The sequence below is a fragment of the Electrona antarctica genome (genome assembly GCF_951216825.1).
Source record: "Electrona antarctica genome assembly, chromosome: 12".
Classification (NCBI taxonomy): domain Eukaryota; kingdom Metazoa; phylum Chordata; class Actinopteri; order Myctophiformes; family Myctophidae; genus Electrona; species Electrona antarctica.
In genome coordinates, this window is record NC_136793.1 from 3,690,920 (window position 1) to 3,710,916 (window position 19,997).

At 44.7% G+C, this 19,997-nt stretch overlaps 1 protein-coding gene across 1 annotated transcript in view; it reads left to right on the top strand.

The window, feature by feature from the left end:
* The window catches only part of ttll4 (tubulin tyrosine ligase-like family, member 4), an 82,157-nt gene extending 62,367 nt beyond the window's left edge, over positions 1-19,790 (top strand). The window contains exons 16-25 of the mRNA XM_079515633.1: positions 173-301; positions 2,436-2,558; positions 5,760-5,858; positions 9,108-9,242; positions 11,857-11,994; positions 12,991-13,099; positions 13,472-13,757; positions 14,195-14,262; positions 18,576-18,643; positions 19,528-19,790. Of these exons, the coding sequence (XP_079371759.1) occupies positions 173-301; positions 2,436-2,558; positions 5,760-5,858; positions 9,108-9,242; positions 11,857-11,994; positions 12,991-13,099; positions 13,472-13,757; positions 14,195-14,262; positions 18,576-18,643; positions 19,528-19,675 (1,303 nt within the window). The 3' untranslated portion in view covers positions 19,676-19,790. The remainder of the gene's footprint in view (positions 1-172; positions 302-2,435; positions 2,559-5,759; positions 5,859-9,107; positions 9,243-11,856; positions 11,995-12,990; positions 13,100-13,471; positions 13,758-14,194; positions 14,263-18,575; positions 18,644-19,527) is intronic.
* The last annotated feature ends 207 nt before the right edge of the window (positions 19,791-19,997 follow it).

Below are 19,997 nucleotides of genomic sequence, written 5' to 3' on the forward strand. Positions count from 1 at the left end.
TCTATAGATAACAGATCTATAGATAACAGATCTATAGATAACATATCTATAGATAGATGGATAACAGATCTATAGATGGATGGATAACAGATCTATAGATAACAGATCTATAGATAGATGGATAACAGATCTATAGATAGATGGATAACAGATCTATAATGTGTGTTTCTAGGTATCTACACAAGCCTTTCCTGATTGGTGGGAATAAGTTTGACCTCCGTATCTACGTCTACGTGACCTCCTACGACCCTCTGAGGATCTACGTGTTCTCTGACGGACTCGTCCGATTCGCCAGCGTCAAGTAAGGACACGCCCACTTCCTGTTTGTGACGCACCATATAAGTGCGTAGAGGACACGCCCCCACGTTTTTTTTCACCCTTTTCCACCGGTTGGTTCCCAGTGGGAACCGGTTCAGTTCTTTTCCACCGGTTGGTTCCCAATGGGAACCGGTTCAGTTCTTTTCCACCGGTTGGTTCCCAGTGGGAACCGGTTCAGTTATTTTCCACCGGTTGGTTCCCAAGGGGAACCGGTTCAGTTATTTTCCACCGGTTGGTTCCGAATGGGAACCGGTTCAGTTCTTTTCCACCAGTTGGTTCCCAATGGGAACCGGTTCAGTTCTTTTCCACCGGTTGGTTCCCAGTGGGAACCGGTTCAGTTCTTTTCCACCGGTTGGTTCCCAGTGGGAACCGGTTCAGTTCTTTTCCACCGGTTGGTTCCCAGTGGGAACCGGTTCAGTTCTTTTCCACCGGTTGGTTCCCAACGGGAACCAGTTCAGTTCTTTTCCACCGGTTGGTTCCCAGTGGGAACCGGTTCAGTTCTTTTCCACCGGTTGGTTCCCAGTGGGAACCGGTTCAGTTATTTTCCACCGGTTGGTTCCCAATGGGAACCGGTTCAGTTCTTTTTGGTTCTTAGTCCATGAGCCAGAGCTCCACAATTGGTGGGAAAAACTAGACCTATATTAAATTGTTTATATGATCAATACAAGTAAATTAATACATGATAACCCTTCCACAGTAGTAGCTTTTTCATATTTTTGATTATTTTGCATATTTTCCTACATAATGCCTCATTTGCATATTTAAAAATGTAAAATTTGTAATACAATAAATCATTGTCTTCCTGTAAATAATCAACTGGGGAAGTTTCATGGTGATAACAATCTAATATAGTTATGGTTTTGCTCCACTCAATTCATAATTAACGTTCCAATTTTGGAGCTCTGGCTCATGGACTAAGAACCAAAAAGAACTGAACCGGTTCCCACTGGGAACCAACCGGTGGAAAAGGTAACCCGCCCCATCTGGCGGAGTCAGGTTATGGAAAAGGGGCCCCAGTGTCAAATATCTAATGTACTCCTGGGCGCTACACTTCCTCTGCCAACCTGGCAACCTGCCAACCTGGCAACCTGCCAACTCCTGGGCGCTACACTTCCTCTGCCGACCTGGGGAGAGCAACGGACTGACCTCATAGTGTCGCACAATGAATTAGGCTTAATAAATAAAACAGCGATATAGGAGCGCATACTTGGATTGGTCTTTTATTTAACAATTAGAGTTTAAAGCATTCACTTTGAAATAATATATATATATATATATTCAAAGATTTGCGCCACATTTTTACGATTTTTCAAAAATAGCAGACCTACAAGCTCGTAGCGTGCCACTTGGCGGCGCGCTACGAGCTTGTAGATCTGCTATTTTTCATGCTGCATGCGCTGCTGGTCGATGAAGAATTACAATCCAAGGTTTGTCTCATATCATGGTTTATGGTTGAAAGTAAACCATAATAAGTCAACTTTAAGAAGAGACCTGGTCATCATTGTTCTGCAGACTCTGCTAATGCTAATTGAAATGACATTTGCGCATCTTGACTGGCATTAAGTAATTAGTTATTAGCCAACACCTGCTCCAATATAGGCCTATCGAATCAAATCAAACTTTATTTATATAGCACATTTAACGCATTATGTGCGGGAACCCCTTTTGGTGTTTCAAGCATTATGTTATACTGTAGCTATTGAAAAATAGCAGATCTACAAGCTCATAGCGCGGCACCGAGTGCCGCGCTATGAGCTAGTAGGTCTGCTATTTTTGAAAAATCGTGAAAATGTGGCGCAAATCTTTGAATATATATTCTTTCAGAGCAAACATTTTCAACTCAAATCTTTGCTTCTGGGGAAGTCTCTGGAACAACATGTTTTCAGTTGGGGGTCGGCGGCCAATTGCATATCATTTTTGGGGTCCTTTACATGAAATATTGAGCACCACTGATATAGAAACATAAGGTTTTCCAGAAACTGTCAGGATTTTGAAGACATTTTCAGTCAAATAGTAGGCTACATAATTAGAATAATACGGTCAGTATTGAGTTGTGCTTGAAATGTACTGTAATTCTGCAAACTGTCAATCAATCACTAATGTGCTGTGATTGACAGGTACTCGTCCTCCATGAGGACTCTGGGTAATAAGTTCATGCACCTGACCAACTACAGCGTCAACAAGAAGAACGTTGAATACGAGAGCAACAGTGACGACACCAAGTGTCAGGGACACAAGTGGTACGCTACGCACTACACTACCCACAATGCACTACACTGCACTACACTACCCACAATGCACTACACTACACTACCCACAATGCACTACACTACCCACAATGCACTACACTGCACTACACGACCCATAATGCACTACACTACCCACAATGCACTACACTACCCACAATGCACTACACTGCACTACACTACCCACAATGCACTACACTACACTACCCACAATGCATGACTGCACTACACTACCCACAATTAGGGTTGGGATTCGTTAGGATTTTAACGGATCCTTCCCAGATCCCTCTTAACGGTTCCGGTTCCTAACAGTTCCCTTAACGGATCCTAATATTATTTTTTTCCCCTTTTTTTCTGACATAGATTATGCTTATATTATAACTAACCTAACCAAGTACATAATAAACACAAATTCATTAATTCAATTATTGAAAATGCACTTTACAATTATGAGGTGGCACTATTATTTAAACTTCACCACCACCACCAGCTAGACACCACAACAATATCATTGTTGCAATTTGTACTGTATATTGCAATTTGTACTGTATATTAAATATAGCCTACAGTACACATTGCAATAATGATATTGTTGTGGTGACAAATGTTGTCTTTAATGTTCAGATTAATTTAATATGAAGGACCCCTTACCCTAATAGAAACAAGCCATAGTGCTTTCTTGGATTATAAAATTGTTTTAGCAGACCTTGTATTGAACTGTAGGCTATACGTTCCTGTGCTTTTTTCTGCAAACTGTTTATAAAGTAATCTATGGAGGTATATGCACCTAAACGCTGGGCTCTCAACAGCCACGCAATTAATTTAGAGCCAAATCAAAAGCAGTTGAGTTGCTTATAAGTGCAGACAAATTGATTTGGCTCTATAGTCTATACTATAGTTAACGTGATTCATAAAATATCAGACAGAAAGACGTCGAGTCATTGGCGTTCTAAATTAACACCATTAACAACAGTTGTACAATACGCCTAATGAAAAGCTCTGTAGACGACAGTAGTTTTTATTTTCTATTACGTTACTAGCCTGGGGAAAGTGAACGAGCCTTGCATCATCCTCGTCCCCCGCCGGCTAGCTGTGGTGGAGCTGCGGGGAGAGCCACTGTTTGATGGATAGCTGGGGGCGCACTTGTAATGATTTGGCTTTTGGTGACTAGTTTTTTAATTTTGGTGTGGTGTTAGGTATGGGTATAATGATTTCAAAAAGCTGTGCAAACGTATTGGGAGCGCCCCCTAGTGGTCTGTTTACACAGACTCAAATATTAGACACTTATAGGTATGGTTGAAAACCAAAATAATTGATACAGTGATGTAAATAGGTTTTCAATGTAATGGGTCCCGGGATGCACAGGTGGTCATTCGAATGAGTCCCAAAAAATTCTTATGAGTCCCAAAAAAATCACACCTGTGTGAAGTGAGTGGTGCAACTCCGTGAGGGGGTTCGCGAGGGGGGGGGGGGGGGGGGGGGGGAGTTCCAGACCCCCAGGAATGCGCCCAGGGGGCCGGGCCGGTTCCGGCGTGCCGCGCCGCGTCCGAAACGGTTGAGAAATGACAGAGTTACCGTGTGGCGGTCCCTCTACTGTACCCTCTACTGTACTGTCACTGTAATGTATTGGCACCCCCCGAAAGCATCATATATACAGTTAATACGTGCGTGTGTGTTTGTGTGTGTGTTAGGTTGCGCACAGATGGTGAAAAACAACCATGCTATTTTTGTGCTCATACCCAGACACCCAGACACACACATAGCTCCGTAAGGGAGTGGTTGTACCACTCAAAAATAATAATAAAAACATTTATTTTTTATTAAAAAAAAATATATATTAAAATATCAAATAGGCCTATACAGTATATGTTTTTATGTAGGCTAGTAGTATTAGCAAGCACAACTCAGTAAGAAATACTAATAGTGGGCAACAGTGGATTTAACATACCAATCAAAAGTTGTTTGCAGTTGCAATTATTGTACTTAGCCAAAATGCAAATAGGCTTGCCATTGTGGATGTAAAATAATTTCTTTGGAAAATTGGAACTTAGAAGTCACTTGAGTCCCTGTCTACAGGGAAGAATGGCCTGCCCTACACAGTACACACGCATACACACAAGACAAGAGACAAAAGAGAAGCGTTTATACAGCTGCCATTAATAGTGCCGTTGATTGCCAAGTCAAGTCAAGTCAAGTCAGGGACCAGGGTCAGGGTCAACGAGGCTCGTTAACCAGCTGATTCATATTTGCGTTGAAAGCGCATCCACCGCATAGATTATATAGGGGATCCACCGAGCTCAAAGCATGTTGGAGTGACAAGCTAGCGGAGCAACACACTAAAATCGGTCGTGGATTTATTTTGGCCGGTCAATTTGAGATGAAAAGGTTAGTACTAGCAGACCTGTATATGTATAACGATCAATATTATTCCAGAGTGGTCCAAGAAATACGTTTAAGACGATCGAGGGCTCATCATGTCGTGTCTCTCTCTCTCTCTCTCTGTGTGTGTGTGTGTGTGTGTGGGGGGGGGGGGGGGAACAGTGTGTGACCGAAAGAGTGCTAGACTTCCACGTAGAACAGTGTGTGACCGAGAGAGTGCCATAGTCTTCAGTGCAGCCAGGATAAAGTTGCGTCCTATGGATGCAGAGGCTTTTGGTTGAATGCGTCCAATAACTATAAAGTGCGTTTTGGGACGCAAAACGCACCCTATTTACATCACTGTTGATAGAAGAGATTTTTTTCTATTGGGTGTGCTAAATAACATACTAAAATCTTAGGAAAAAGAACAACCAGAAAGGCATCATTTTCAAGATGGCGTCCACGGTGGCTAAAATGAGCTAAAGTGCCTATAAACTGGGATTTAATATGTAAACAATATTATGCACTTCGTAACTACTTTTTGAATTTTGGCATGGTGTTAGGTATGGGCATAAGGTTTTCAAAAACCATCGCAAACTAATTATGTTGGGTTCTTAATGCTTACGTACGATTCTTGATGACTGTTGTATGCTCAATAATGGTCTACGTGGGTGCGTGCGTGCGTGCGTGCGTGCGTGCGTGCGTGCGTGCGTGCATGCGTGCGTGCGTGCGTGCGTGCGTGCGTGCGTGCGTGCGTGCGTGCGTGCGTGCGTGCGTGCGTGTGTGCGTGCGTGTGTGTGTGTGTGTGCGCGTGTGTGTGTGTGTGTGCGTGCACAGGGCTCTGAAGGCCTTATGGAAGTACCTAGAGGAACAGGGCGTCGACACTGGGGTCATCTGGGAGAAGATCAAAGACATCGTCATCAAAACCATCATCGTGTGAGTTCTGTTCTGTTCCGTTCTGTTACGCCACCGGAGGACGACTCTACAGAACCATTTCGTCTTGAACCCATTCTGGTGTTTTAAACATTATGTTATAATTTAGCTATTAAAAAATAGTAGATCTACAAGCTCGTAGCACGTCACTCGGTGGCGCGCTACGAGCTTGTAGATCTGCTACTTTTGAAAAGTCGTGAAAATGTGGCGCAAATCATTGAATGTATATTTCAGAGCGAACATTTTTAACTAAAATATTTGCTTCTGGGGGGGGGGGTCCCTGGAACTACATATTTTGAGATGGGGGTCCGTGGCCCAATAGAGATAATTCTGGGGGTCCTTGACATGAAAAAGGTTCGAGCACCACTGACATAGAAACATAGGGTTTAACCCTGTGAGAACCACTGACATAGAAACATGGGTTTAACCCTGTGAGAACCACTGACATAGAAACATGGGTTTAACCCTGTGAGAACCACTGACATAGAAACATGGGTTTAACCCTGTGAGAACCACTGACATAGAAACATGGGTTTAACCCTGTGAGAACCACTGACATAGAAACATGGGTTTTTCAGAAAAAATGTTAGGATTTAGAAGCCTTTTTTTTTAATCGACCTCAGTCAGTTTGACTCCATAAAACGCGTTACCCGCTATTTAATCAAATATTCTACGCTGCCGAGATTGTTTTATTACCTTTTAGAGCAGACGCTGAAGTATTTGCAGCTTTCAACCACGAAAATCCGGCGAAAAATGGTCCGTCGGCATGTTTTGATAATCAGCACAGGATCCGCCTCCATGAGGCGTTGTAGTCCAAACAACCCCCCCCCCCCTCCACTTACATTGGGCTCAATTTCCCAGAAGCCCTAGCAGCCCAGATGATGACGACTTGATTTCCGGTTTCGTCATCATAACGCGACGGCCTCGTCACCACCAGGTCCCAGATAAATCCGCTGTTTCTTTTTAATTATTTTAACCCATTTTGACCTGAGATCAGATTCTAAAAATGTCTTCTACATCCTGACAGTTTTCTGAAAAAGCTATGTTTCTATGTCTGTCGTTCTTCGATTTTTCAAAAATAGCAGACCTACAAGCGAGTGGCGCGCTACGAGCTTGTAGATCTTCTATTTTTCAATAGCTAAAGCATAACACAATGCTAACACCAAAAGGGGTTCCCGCCCAAAATGGGTTAAAACGGCGAATTAAACGCATTAAACAAATGTCGGGTATAGCGTTTTACGCGCGGTGGAACCCTGGATTAAACAATTAGCTGCCGTCAAACTGTTAATAGTGTGATTGAGGCCCAACGCACATGGAATACGGATGGGTATATTACAGGAAACTCCCCTTAAACTGTACAACAAACTGTTGGAAAGATAATCATTTTGAAGAATCCATGTAACAGAAGTATCTGCACCGCAGGCTTAGAGGCAAGTCAGATTTAACTTTAATACCTTTATTATATTTAATAGTGTGAGCTTGTAGATCTGTTCAAGCTGTTACTCTGGGTTTGTTTATCTGTAAAGACAGAGCGATTTAATAGGACAGAATCATTAATCGGTCTGAGACTGAATCGAAACCGATGCCGATTAATCTAAAAATCTAAAGATTAATCGTATTATTTAATCTCCCATCACAGCTTACTACTTATTTAGGAGCGCACACATATTTTGAATGCCTTCGGCAGAGTTCAAATGAGACATTTTGATCGATATTAAGTTACCCATTCTAGGCGGGAACCCCTTTTGGTGTAAGCATTATGTTATGCTTTAGCTATTGAAAAATAGCAGATCTACAAGCTTGTAGGTCTGCTTTTTTTGAAAAATCGAAGAACGACTGACATAGAAACATAGCTTTTTCAGAAAACTGTCTGTAGAAGACATTTTTTTAATCTGATCTCAGGTCAACATGGGTTAATCGATATTACTCGAGATTAACTCCAGGATTGCAGTGAGATTAGTCGAGATTAACTCCAGGATTGCAGTGAGATTAGTCCAGATTAACTCCAGGATTGCAGTGAGATTAGTCGAGATTAACTCCAGGATTGCAGTGAGATTAGTCCAGATTAACTCCAGGATTGCAGTGAGATTAGTCCAGATTAACTCCAGGATTGCAGTGAGATTAGTCCAGATTAACTCCAGGATTGCAGTGAGATTAGTCCAGATTAACTCCAGGATTGCAGTGAGATTAGTCCAGATTAACTCCAGGATTGCAGTGAGATTAGTCCAGATTAACTCCAGGATTGCAGTGAGATTAGTCCAGATTAACTCCAGGATTGCAGTGAGATTAGTCCAGATTAACTCCAGGATTGCAGTGAGATTAGTCCAGATTAACTCCAGGATTGCAGTGAGATTAGTCCAGATTAACTCCAGGATTGCAGTGAGATTAGTCCAGATTAACTCCAGGATTGCAGTGAGATTAGTCCAGATTAACTCCAGGATTGCAGTGAGATTAGTCCAGATTAACTCCAGGATTGCAGTGAGATTACTGGAGATTAACTCCAGGATTGCAGTGAGATTAGTCCAGATTAACTCCAGGATTGCAGTGAGATTAGTCCAGATTAACTCCAGGATTGCAGTGAGATTAGTCCAGATTAACTCCAGGATTGCAGTGAGATTAGTCCAGATTAACTCCAGGATTGCAGTGAGATTAGTCCAGATTAACTCCAGGATTGCAGTGAGATTAGTCCAGATTAACTCCAGGATTGCAGTGAGATTACTGGAGATTAACTCCAGGATTGCAGTGAGATTAGTCCAGATTAACTCCAGGATTGCAGTGAGATTAGTCCAGATTAACTCCAGGATTGCAGTGAGATTAGTCCAGATTAACTCCAGGATTGCAGTGAGATTAGTCCAGATTAACTCCAGGATTGCAGTGAGATTAGTCCAGATTAAACACATTAATCTATGCCCACCAGTACAGAGTAAATGTACTAATATTAACCCATTTTGACCTGAGATCAGATTCTAAAAATCTCTTCTACATCCTGACAGTTTTCTGAAAAAGCTATGTTTCTATGTCATGTCAGTTGATTTTTCAAAAATAGCAGATCTACAAGCTCGTAGCGCGGCACTCGGTGGCGCGCTACGAGCATATAGATCTGCTATTTTTCAATAGCTAAAGTATAACGTAATGTTAACACCAAAAGGGGTTCCCGCCCAAAAAGGGTTAAAACGTATAAATATACAGAGTAAATGTAATATAATTGTAATAGAGTAAATGTACTAATATTAAAAGGTACTTGTGTCTCAGATCCGACCCCTACGTGAACTCCCTCGTTAAGGCCAACCTTAGCTCCGCCTCCAGCTGCCACGAACTGTTTGGGTTCGACATCATGTTGGACGAAAACCTGAAGCCATGGTTACTGGAAGTAAACATTTCACCAAGGTACGTTGTCATGGTTACTGGGACGTGTGGAGCGTTGTCCCGGGTGTTTTAGAGACGGGAGAAGAGTCTGGGACGCGTGGAGCGTTGTCCAGGGTGTTTTAGAGAAGGGAGGAGAGTCTGGGACGTGTGGAGCGTTGTCCAGGGTGTTTTAGAGAAGGGAGAAGAGTCTGGGACGTGTGGAGCGTTGTCCAGGGGGTTTTAGAGACGGGAGAAGAGTCTGGGACGTGTGGAGCGTTGTCCAGGGTGTTTTAGAGACGGGAGAAGAGTCTGGGACGCGTGGAGCGTTGTCCAGGGTGTTTTAGAGAAGGGAGGAGAGTCTGGGACGTGTGGAGCGTTGTCCAGGGTGTTTTAGAGAAGGGAGAAGAGTCTGGGACGTGTGGAGCGTTGTCCAGGGTGTTTTAGAGAAGGGAGAAGAGTCTGGGACGTGTGGAGAGTTGTCCAGGGTGTTTTAGAGAAGGGAGAAGAGTCTGGGACGTGTGGAGCGTTGTCCAGGGTGTTTTAGAGACGGGAGAAGAGTCTGGGACGCGTGGAGCGTTGTCCAGGGTGTTTTAGAGAAGGGAGGAGAGTCTGGGACGTGTGGAGCGTTGTCCAGGGTGTTTTAGAGAAGGGAGAAGAGTCTGGGACGTGTGGAGCGTTGTCCAGGGTGTTTTAGAGAAGGGAGAAGAGTCTGGGACGTGTGGAGCGTTGTCCCGGGAGTTTTAGAGAAGGGAGAAGAGTCTGGGACGTGTGGAGTGTTGTCCAGGGTGTTTTAGAGAAGGGAGAAAAGTCTGGGACGTGTGGAGAGTTGTCCAGGGTGTTTTAGAGAAGGGAGAAGAGTCTGGGACGTGTGGAGTGTTGTCCAGGGTGTTTTAGAGAAGGGAGAAGAGTCTGGGACGTGTGGAGAGTTGTCCAGGGTGTTTTAGAGAAGGGAGAAGAGTCTGGGACGTGTGGAGCGTTGTCCAGGGTGTTTTAGAGAATGGAGAAGAGTCTGGGACGCGTGGAGCGTTGTCCAGGGTGTTTTAGAGAAGGGAGAAGAGTCTGGGACGTGTGGAGTGTTGTCCAGGGTGTTTTAGAGAAGGGAGAAGAGTCTGGGACGTGTGGAGAAGAGTCTGGGACGCGTGGAGCGTTGTCCAGGGTGTTTTAGAGAAGGGAGAAGAGTCTGGGACGTGTGGAGAGTTGTCCAGGGTGTTTTAGAGAAGGGAGAAGAGTCTGGGACGTGTGGAGCGTTGTCCAGGGTGTTTTAGAGAAGGGAGAAGAGTCTGGGACGTGTGGAGAGTTGTCCAGGGTGTTTTAGAGAAGGGAGAAGAGTCTGGGACGTGTGGAGCGTTGTCCAGGGTGTTTTAGAGAAGGGAGAAGAGTCTGGGACGTGTGGAGAGTTGTCCAGGGTGTTTTAGAGAAGGGAGAAGAGTCTGGGACGTGTGGAGCGTTGTCCAGGGTGTTTTAGAGAAGGGAGAAGAGTCTGGGACGCGTGGAGCGTTGTTCCGGGTAGAGAAGGGAGAAGAGTCTGGGACGTTTGGAGCGTTGTCCAGGGTGTTTTAGAGAAGGGAGAAGAGTCTGGGACGCGTGGAGCGTTGTCCAGGGTGTTTTAGAGAAGGGAGGAGAGTCTGGGACGTGTGGAGCGTTGTCCCGGGTGTTTTAGAGAAGGGAGAAGAGTCTGGGACGTGTGGAGAGTTGTCCAGGGTGTTTTAGAGAAGGGAGAAGAGTCTGGGACGTGTGGAGCGTTGTCCAGGGTGTTTTAGAGAAGGGAGAAGAGTCTGGGACGTGTGGAGAGTTGTCCAGGGTGTTTTAGAGAAGGGAGAAGAGTCTGGGACGTGTGGAGCATTGTCCAGGGTGTTTTAGAGAAGGGAGAAGAGTCTGGGACGTGTGGAGAGTTGTCCAGGGTGTTTTAGAGAAGGGAGAAGAGTCTGGGACGTGTGGAGCGTTGTCCAGGGTGTTTTAGAGAAGGGAGAAGAGTCTGGGACGCGTGGAACGTTGTCCAGGGTGTTTTAGAGAAGGGAGAAGAGTCTGGGACGTGAGGAGCGTTGTCCAGGGTGTTTTAGAGAAGGGAGAAGAGTCTGGGACGTGTGGAGCGTTGTCCAGGGTGTTTTAGAGAAGGGAGAAGAGTCTGGGACGTGTGGAGTGTTGTCCAGGGTGTTTTAGAGAAGGGAGAAGAGTCTGGGACGTTAAGAGCGTTGTCCAGGGTGTTTTAGAGAAGGGAGAAGAGTCTGGGACGCGTGGAGCGTTGTCCAGGGTGTTTTAGAGAAGGGAGAAGAGTCTGGGACGCGTGGAGTGTTGTCCAGGGTGTATTTTCGGGGCGCTAGCCCCTCCTATATCCAACTTATAGTGCAAAATGTGCATAAACTTTGTCCTTCACAAACATTAAATTCCCATTGACAACTTGCATGGTTCCAGAGTCACTGTTTTAAACGTGTGTGTGTGTGTGTGTGTGTGTGTGTGTGTGTGTGTGTGTGTGTGTGTGTGTGTGTGTGTGTGTGTGTGTGTGTGTGTGTGTGTGTGTGTGTGTGTGTGTGTGTGTGTGTGTGTGTGTGTGTGTGTGTGTGTGTGTGTGTGTGTGTGTGTGTGTGTGTGTGTGTGTGTGTGTGTGTGTGTGTGTGTGTGTGTGTGTGTGTGTGTGTGTGTGTGTGCGCGCGCACAGCCTCCACTCCAACACAGCTCTGGACGTCAGGGTTAAAGGTCAGATGATCAGAGACCTGCTCAACCTGGCCGGCTTCCACCTGCCAATCAAAGAGGAGCTGGCCACGCCCCCCTGCAGTGCCTCTGGCTCCACCTGCAGGTAGGAGGATGCTACTGCAGCCTCTATAACTACACTGTGACACTTTGACGTATAGCAAATGTCTGCTTGCTTTCTAGTCTACTAGCAATTTGTATTTATTAGTCCTTATAGAGCGTCGCAGTCCCGCCTCCTACCAGGGCCCAGTCCCGCCCCCTACCAGGGCCCAGTCCCGCCCCCTACCAGGGCCCAGGAAATGATTCTCCGTTCATTTTCCTCATAGACATTTCAAAAAGTATTTATTTAAAGACGTTTACGCCGCGGACAAAGCCAACTCTTGTCGTGACAAATCATGACAACAAACACAATTTTTTGGGCCGAACAAATAATTAGAAAGAAGAAATAAAACGGCAGGTTACAACACTTTTTTTGTTGTTTTTCTTCTTTGTAATTATTTGTTTGGTCCAAAATATTGTTTGTGTTGTCATGAGTTGTCACGACTCCAGTTGGCTTTGTCCGCGGCGTAACCGTCTTTAAATAAATTCAGTTCACTCAGTTCACACGGGTGTGATTTTTGTTACTGGCAGAGCTGTCTTGTCTCGGCCAGTTCACACTGTGAACAAGAGACTTCAGTCTCAATGTGGTTTTTACTAGTTAAATAAAAATAGGCAGGCGGGCGGGGCAGAAATCATTGCTATTGTTGTGTTGTATTGTGTAGTAATGTGTGTGTATCTTCCATGCAGTGTCTATGTGGTGTGTTAGTGTGTGTAGTAATGTGTGTGTATCTTCCATGCAGTGTCTATGTGGTGTGTTAGTGTGTGTAGTAATGTGTGTGTATCTTCCATTAGTGTCTATGTGGTGTGTTAGTGTGTGTAGTAATGTGTGTGTATCTTCCATTAGTGTCTATGTGGTGTGTTAGTGTGTGTAGTAATGTGTGTGTATCTTCCATGCAGTGTCTATGCGGTGTGTTAGTGTGTGTAGTAATGTGTGTGTATCTTCCATGCAGTGTCTATGTGGTGTGTTAGTGTGTGTAGTAATGTGTGTGTATCTTCCATGCAGTGTCTATGCGGTGCGCTCCGGTCGGGGGGGAACAGGAACAGGAAGGAGTGAATTGTCGACGGATGAGAAAGTGAAACGAGCTTTCTACCTCACGCAGCGCACGGAGGAGGTGCACACACACACACACACACGCACGCGCACGCGCACGCACACGCACACGCACACGCACGCACGCACACGCACACGCACACGCACACGCACACACGCACACACACACAGTTGCTCGCACAGTTGCACGCACACAGACACACACACGCACACACGCACACACACACAGTTGCACGCACAGTTGCACGCACACAGACACACACACACACACACACAGTCGCACGCACACACACACACACGCACAGTCGCACTGATCCTATTTCTGTTTGTATATATATATAATATAAAAATATAAAGAAGTAAATAAATCACTTCCTGCGTCTCCATATAAGGACTTCCTGTGTAACTGTGACTAACTGTGTCTCCATGTAAGGACTTCCTGTGTACGGTGCTAGACGTGCTGACTCCGTCCGACGTCCAGGTGTTGGCGGAGAGCGAGGACGAGCTGAGCCGCCGCGGGGCGTTCGAGAGGGTGTTCCCGTCCGCACGAAGCCCCTCGGCCACCGCACGAAGCCCCTCGGCCACCGCACGAACCCCCCCGGCCACCGCACGAAGCCCCTCGACCACCGCACGATACCTTCGCTTCTTCAGCGTCCCGCGATACCTCAACCTGCTGCTCAGCCAATGGGAAGCCAGATACTCTGGATGCAGGGCCAATGGTGGGTCTGCGCTCGCGTGCGTGCGTGCGTGCGTGCGTGCGTGCGTGCGTGCGTGCGTGCGTGCGTGCGTTCATATCTCTGCTGTCGGGGGAGGAAACCTCTTAACTCCAAAAACAAATTTAATTTTTTTTCAGAAATTGAAGAAAACCTTATATTTTTGAAACAAATGAATAGTTGTTCATATATATTCTATAGTGTGAGGTTGTAAAACAGGACTATTTTAGTCATTTGAAATGTTTGGATTTTAGTCTAGGTTTTACATTTTAGTCGACTAAATCTACAGTTGATTTGTTGACCTCACGAGTAATACAAACTGTGTGTGTGTGCATGTTTGTGCGTGTGTGTGTGTATGTGTGCGTGTCCGCTTGTGCGTGTCTGCTTGTGCGCGTGCGTGCGTGCGTGCGTCCGTGCGTGCGTGCGTGTGTGTGTGCATGTAGGTATTGAGCTGTTGAGGTCTCTCTGCCAGAAAGGAGTTCATCTGGGGACAACCGACCCTCTGTACATGGTGAGACTTTATTACTATTATTACTATTACTATTACTATTACTATTACTATTACTATTACTATTACTATTATTACTATTATTACTATTACTATTATTACTATTATTACTATTACTATAGAGCACCGAAGTCCTGACGTCACTGTCAGTAGAGGGCGCCAGTCCACAGGTTCGTGTACTTTTTATTTGCATTGTAATCTCCATAGGGGGATTTTAGATCTCTTCATATAAGAACTGTGTTTGAAAAATAAACCAATCACCCCGGCCTTTTCACTCATATGGATATGAAGCATCGATTGAAGGTGGAAATGTACAAATTTACCCAAAGAGTAACAAAATAAGCGGTAGAAACGAGTCAAACAACCCAGAGACTTCCGGGTAGGCGGTGGCTACATCTGCCCGTCGCACAACAGAAACTGACATGTTAATTATGTTTATTTTTATTATTATTTTATTGATATTTAATGTTTCGTGGTTAGTACGAGTCGAGTCACCGCCAGGTGAGCTTACGTCAACGAGGAATCTCAGGAACACAATGTGTTGACAACTGGGCATGACGTATATTAGCAGCGACATTGCATTCATATGTAGTTTCAAGGCTTTTGCGGCCACATTAATTCCATTTTCTCCAGAAACTGGCTGTACCAAATATGAATGGACATCACTAACGACGCACAGCCACTCCCCTGACAGAAAGGCCGGGGTGGTCGGTTTATTTTTCAAACACAGTTCTTATATGAAGCGACCTAAAATCGCCCTATGGAGATTTCACTGCAAATAAAAAAATACATGAACCTGTGTATAGGCGCCCTCTACTGACAGTGACGTCAGACTTCGGTGCTCTATTAGTATTAGTATTAGTATTAGTATTACTAGTCGCCATTAGTTTTGCACAAAAAACACCCTTGGAATGGATTCAGAATCGTGAAAACTCCCTAGTTTGACACGTCACATGCTACGGGTTCATGTACTTTTTACTTGCATTATAATCCCCATAGGGGGATCTTAGATCGCCTCATATAAGAACTGTGTTTGAAAAATAAACAAATCATCCCGGCCGTTTCACTCATATGGATATGAAGAATCAACTGACTGAGAGAAAACGCTGCAGAATTAGTTACATTTTCTCTAGGAACAGACTGTATGAAATATGACACCTCCCTGACAATATAACGATACAGAGACACCTCCCCGACAATATAACAACACAGAGACACCTCCCCGACAATATAACGATACAGAGACACCTCCCTGACAATATAACGATACAGAGACACCTCCCTGACAATATAACGATACAGAGACACCTCCCTGACAATATAACGACACAGAGACACCTCCCTGACAATATAACGACACAGAGACACTTCCCTGACAATATAACGATACAGAGACACCTCCCTGACAATATAACGACACAGAGACACCTCCCTGACAATATAACGACACAGAGACACCTCCCCGACAATATAACGACACAGAGACACCTCCCCGACAATATAACGATACAGAGACACCTCCCTGACAATATAACGATACAGAGACACCTCCCTGACAATATAACGATACAGAGACACCTCCCTGACAATATAACGACACAGAGACACCTCCCTGACAATATAACGACACAGAGACACTTCCCTGACAATATAACGATACAGAGACACCTCCCTGACAATATAACGACACAGAGACACCTCCCTGACAATATAACGACACAGAGACACCTCCCTGACAATATAACGATACAGAGACACCTCCCTGACAATATAACGATACAGAGACACCTCCCTGACAATATAACGACACAGAGACACCTCCCTGACAATATAACTATACAGAGACACCTCCCCGACAATATAACGATACAGAGACACCTCCCTGACAATATAACGACACAGAGACACCACCCTGACAATATAACGATACAGAGACACCTCCCTGACAATATAACGATACAGAGACACCTCCCTGACAATATAACGATACAGAGACACCTCCCCGACAATATAACGACACAGAGACACTTCCCTGACAATATAACGACACAGAGACACCTCCCTGACAATATAACGATACAGAGACACCTCCCTGACAATATATCGATACAGAGACACCTCCCTGACAATATAACGATACAGAGACACCTCCCTGACAATATAACGACACAGAGACACTTCCCTGACAATATAACGACACAGAGACACCTCCCTGACAATATAACGATACAGAGACACCTCCCTGACAATATATCGATACAGAGACACCTCCCTGACAATATAACGATACAGAGACACCTCCCTGACAATATAACGACACAGAGACACCTCCCTGACAATATAACGATACAGAGACACCTCCCTGACAATATAACGACACAGAGACACCTCCCTGACAATATAACGATACAGAGACACCTCCCTGACAATATAACGACACAGAGACACCTCCCTGACAATATAACGACACAGAGACACCTCCCTGACAATATAACGATACAGAGACACCTCCCTGACAATATAACGATACAGAGACACCTCCCTGACAGTATAACGACACAGAGACACCACCCTGACAATATAACGACACAGAGACACCTCCCTGACAATATAACGATACAGAGACACCTCCCTGACAATATAACGATACAGAGACACCTCCCTGACAATATAACGACACAGAGACACCACCCTGACAATATAACGATACAGAGACACCTCGCCGACAATATAACGATACAGAGACACCTCCCTGACAATATAACGACACAGAGACACCTCCCTGACAATATAACGATACAGAGACACCTCCATGACAATATAATGATACAGAGACACATCGCCTACAATATAACGATACAGAGACACGTCGCCGACAATATAACGATACAGAGACACCTGACCGACAATATAATGATACAGAGACACCTCCCTGACAATATAACGATACAGAGACACCTCCCTGACAATATAATGATACAGAGACACATCGCCTACAATATAACGATACAGAGACACCTCCCTGACAATATAACGATACAGAGACACCTGACCGACAATATAATGATACAGAGACACCTCCCCGACAATATAACGACACAGAGACACCTCCCTGACAATATAACGATACTGACAATAAATTGATACAGAGACACCTCCCTGACAATATAACGACACAGAGACACCTCCCTGACAATATAACGATACAGAGACACCTCCCTGACAATATAACGATACAGAGACACCTCCCTGACAATATAACGATACAGACAATTTACAATTTAGGCATTTAGCAGACGCTCTTAATCCAGAGCGATTTACATTAAGCAAGAACAAAAAAAAGCATGGGAATACATTACATAAAAAAGCATTTATCCTGAAACATGCGTAAACTAAGATCGTAACTATATAATGAAACTATACATATAAACTATACATATATACAATACTATGCTATACATATGTACTATGACGTGCTATGACTACATACAATGCAATTATAGTGCTGTCCACATAACATGCTATAAGTCTGTATCAAATGCTATCTAAGTTTACCAAGATCTAAGGGGGTAGGGTAAGTGCTATGGGCCATGATGGAGTCTGAAAAGGTGGGTTTTCAGACTACGGCGGAAGATACAGAGACACCTCCCTGACAATATAACGATACAGAGACACCTCCCTGACAATATAACGATACAGAGACACCTCCCTGACAATATAACGATACAGAGACACCTCCCTGACAATATAACGATACAGAGACACCTCCCTGACAATATAACGATAAAGAGACACCTCCCTGACAATATAACGATACAAAGACACCTCCCTGACAATATAACGATACAGAGACACCTCCCCGACAATATAACGATACAGAGACACCTCCCTGACAATATAACGATACAGAGACACCTCCCTGACGATATAACGATACAGAGACACCTCCCTGACAATATAACGATACAGAGACACCTCCCTGACAATATAACGATACAGAGACACCTCCCTGACAATATAACGATACAGAGACACCTCCCTGACAATATAACGATACAGAGACACCTCCCTGACAATATAACGATACAGAGACACCTCCCTGACAATATAACGATACAGAGACACCTCCCCGACAATATAATATAGACACCTCTCTCTGTGTGTGTGTGTGTGTGTGTGTGTGTGTGTGTGTGTGTGTGTGTGTGTGTGTGTGTGTGTGTGTGTGTGTGTGTGTGTGTGTGTGTGTGTGTGTGTGTGTGTGTGTGTGTGTGTGTGTGTGTGTGTGTGTGTGTGTGTGTGTGTGTGTGTGTGTGTAGTGGTCCAAGTGCAGCTACGTCTCCAGATTTGAACATAGACCCTGTCAGCCCTACAGACCCACATCAAGGTATGTGCACAGACATACATACACACACACACACACACACAGACATACATACATACACACACATACACAGACCCACACACCCACAGACATACACACACACACACACACACACACACACAGACATACACACACCCACAGACATACACACACACACACAGACATACACACACAGACATACATACACACACACACACACACACACACACACACACACACACACACACACACACACACACACACACACACACACACACACACACACACACACACACACACACAGACATACACACACACACACACACACACCCACACACACACACACACACACACACACACACACACACACACATAAACACGCATACATTGTCTTTGAGGACCCACTAGAAGAAAAGATTTGAGTTAAACGTTCGCTCTGACAGAATATATATTCAAAGATTTGTGCCACATTTGCCGCAAAAATAGCAGATCTACAAGCTGTAGCTGTGAGCTTGTAGATCTGCTATTTTTTAGCAGCTAAAGTATAACATAAAGCTTATGAAACAGTTCCGTTTGTTGTCCCCTGTTGATGATGTCACACTAACCGTTTGTTGTCCCCTGTTGATGATGTCACACTAACCGTTGTTGTCCCCTGTTGATGATGTCACACTAACCGTTGTTGTCCCCTGTTGATGATGTCACACTAACCGTTGTTGTCCCCTGTTGATGATGTCACACTAACCGTTGTTGTCCCCTGTTGATGATGTCACACTAACCGTTGTTGTCCCCTGTTGATGATGTCACACTAACCGTTGTTGTCCCCTGTTGATGATGTCACACTAACCGTTGTTGTCCCCTGTTGATGATGTCACACTAACCGTTGTTGTCCCCTGTTGATGATGTCACAGTGTTGTGGTGAGCCGCTGGTCTCGGTCCCGCCTCCTCGACTCGGACAACGATGACATCATCGATGACTCGGACGAGGAAGAGGAAGTCCGCTCCGTGTGCTCCAGCCCCGCCTCTAGTCCCGCCCCCAACCCCCAGCACACCCAATGAGAGCCAAGCCCTTATTACTTAAGCCAATGAGAGCCAAGCCCTTATTACTTATGTAAATGAGCAAAATTATTCGCCTATGGGTTGACGTTCCTCCAGCCTATGGGTTGACGTTCCTCCATTGGCGAATAATTTCGCAAATTAATCTTTTAATATAACTGGAGGTTACTTCCGTAACCGTGGTTCTGTAAGGAAACGAGGAAAGTAATTTATTTAGTGAATTAAACTTATAAGAACCATGGTTACTTTGTAGGTTACGTTGTAACTAGGGATGGACTTCGAAACCCGATACCTGAAAAAATGATCAATAAGCTTTGGGCTTATC